At 47.2% G+C, this 822-nt stretch overlaps 1 protein-coding gene across 1 annotated transcript in view; it reads right to left on the bottom strand.

The window, feature by feature from the left end:
- Nucleotides 1-810, bottom strand: part of LOC111786587 (CDPK-related kinase 4-like) — a 3,312-nt gene extending 2,502 nt beyond the window's left edge. Inside the window, exons 1-2 of the mRNA XM_023666821.1 lie at nt 196-810; nt 120-153 (exon numbers count right to left, since the gene is read on the bottom strand). Of these exons, the coding sequence (XP_023522589.1) occupies nt 120-153; nt 196-714 (553 nt within the window). The 5' untranslated portion in view covers nt 715-810. The remainder of the gene's footprint in view (nt 1-119; nt 154-195) is intronic.
- Between the last annotated feature and the right edge of the window lie 12 nt (nt 811-822).

Below are 822 nucleotides of genomic sequence, written 5' to 3'. Positions count from 1 at the left end.
CCTCTCCAACCGACATGAGATCGTGGGTGATCATTTCATAGGCCAGAGGGACATCCAATTTTGCAAATGGATTATGAATTAACTCAAGGTTATTCGCCTTTATATCATGAGGATTTCACGTCTAGAATGAATTAAATCAACGAACAGATTGAGCTAAAGAAATAAAGATAGAAATATTGAAAGAATTGAGTGAACCTTAGATTTGGAGATGATTTTGACGGCGACGGGCTTTCCTTTGAGGTCGCCCTTTTTACCTCTGGCCCAAAAAGTATGTCCAAAATGGCCCCTCCCAATCTCCTTCCCGAGCTCGAACTTCGCACCAAAGTTCTTCGAGTATCCAAAGCTTTTATCCAACTGAATCTCTCCCACTCCCTCTTCGCCAATTCGGTTTTCCTCTGGAATCGTAGCCTTGCGCGATTTCCGCCGTAGAATAGCCATGATCGGCTTAGCCGGGGAAGGAGGCGGCAGAGGCCATCGGAATTTCCTCCCCGGAGTTCTAGCTGGTGACGGCGCTATTCCAGCAGGTAGAGGACTCGAAAATGGACTCCCCGTCGCTGACACTGAGTAGGACTGCCTGAATTCTTCAGGTCTTGAATAAACATCTCCATAAGCGATCGGAGAGGCACCGGAATGCGAAGATCTCGTATGGCTGCCGCCGGAAATTCCAGTGTCGTGGTTGACATCGGAAACACTTTTGCTACACAAGTGTCCCATCGCGAAGTTAATCTCGAAGGAAGTCGTTGATCGGAGAATGCGCAAGCATTAAATCGAACTTTGTGGAGCTTAGTTCTGAAACTCAGACCCCTGAGAAGAAGAAGAAGA

Source organism: Cucurbita pepo, unplaced genomic scaffold, assembly GCF_002806865.2.
Source record: "Cucurbita pepo subsp. pepo cultivar mu-cu-16 unplaced genomic scaffold, ASM280686v2 Cp4.1_scaffold002062, whole genome shotgun sequence".
In the NCBI taxonomy this organism is placed as follows: domain Eukaryota; kingdom Viridiplantae; phylum Streptophyta; class Magnoliopsida; order Cucurbitales; family Cucurbitaceae; genus Cucurbita; species Cucurbita pepo.
The sequence above is the reverse complement of the archived record's forward strand: the minus strand, read 5'-3'. Positions and strand labels throughout refer to the sequence as shown.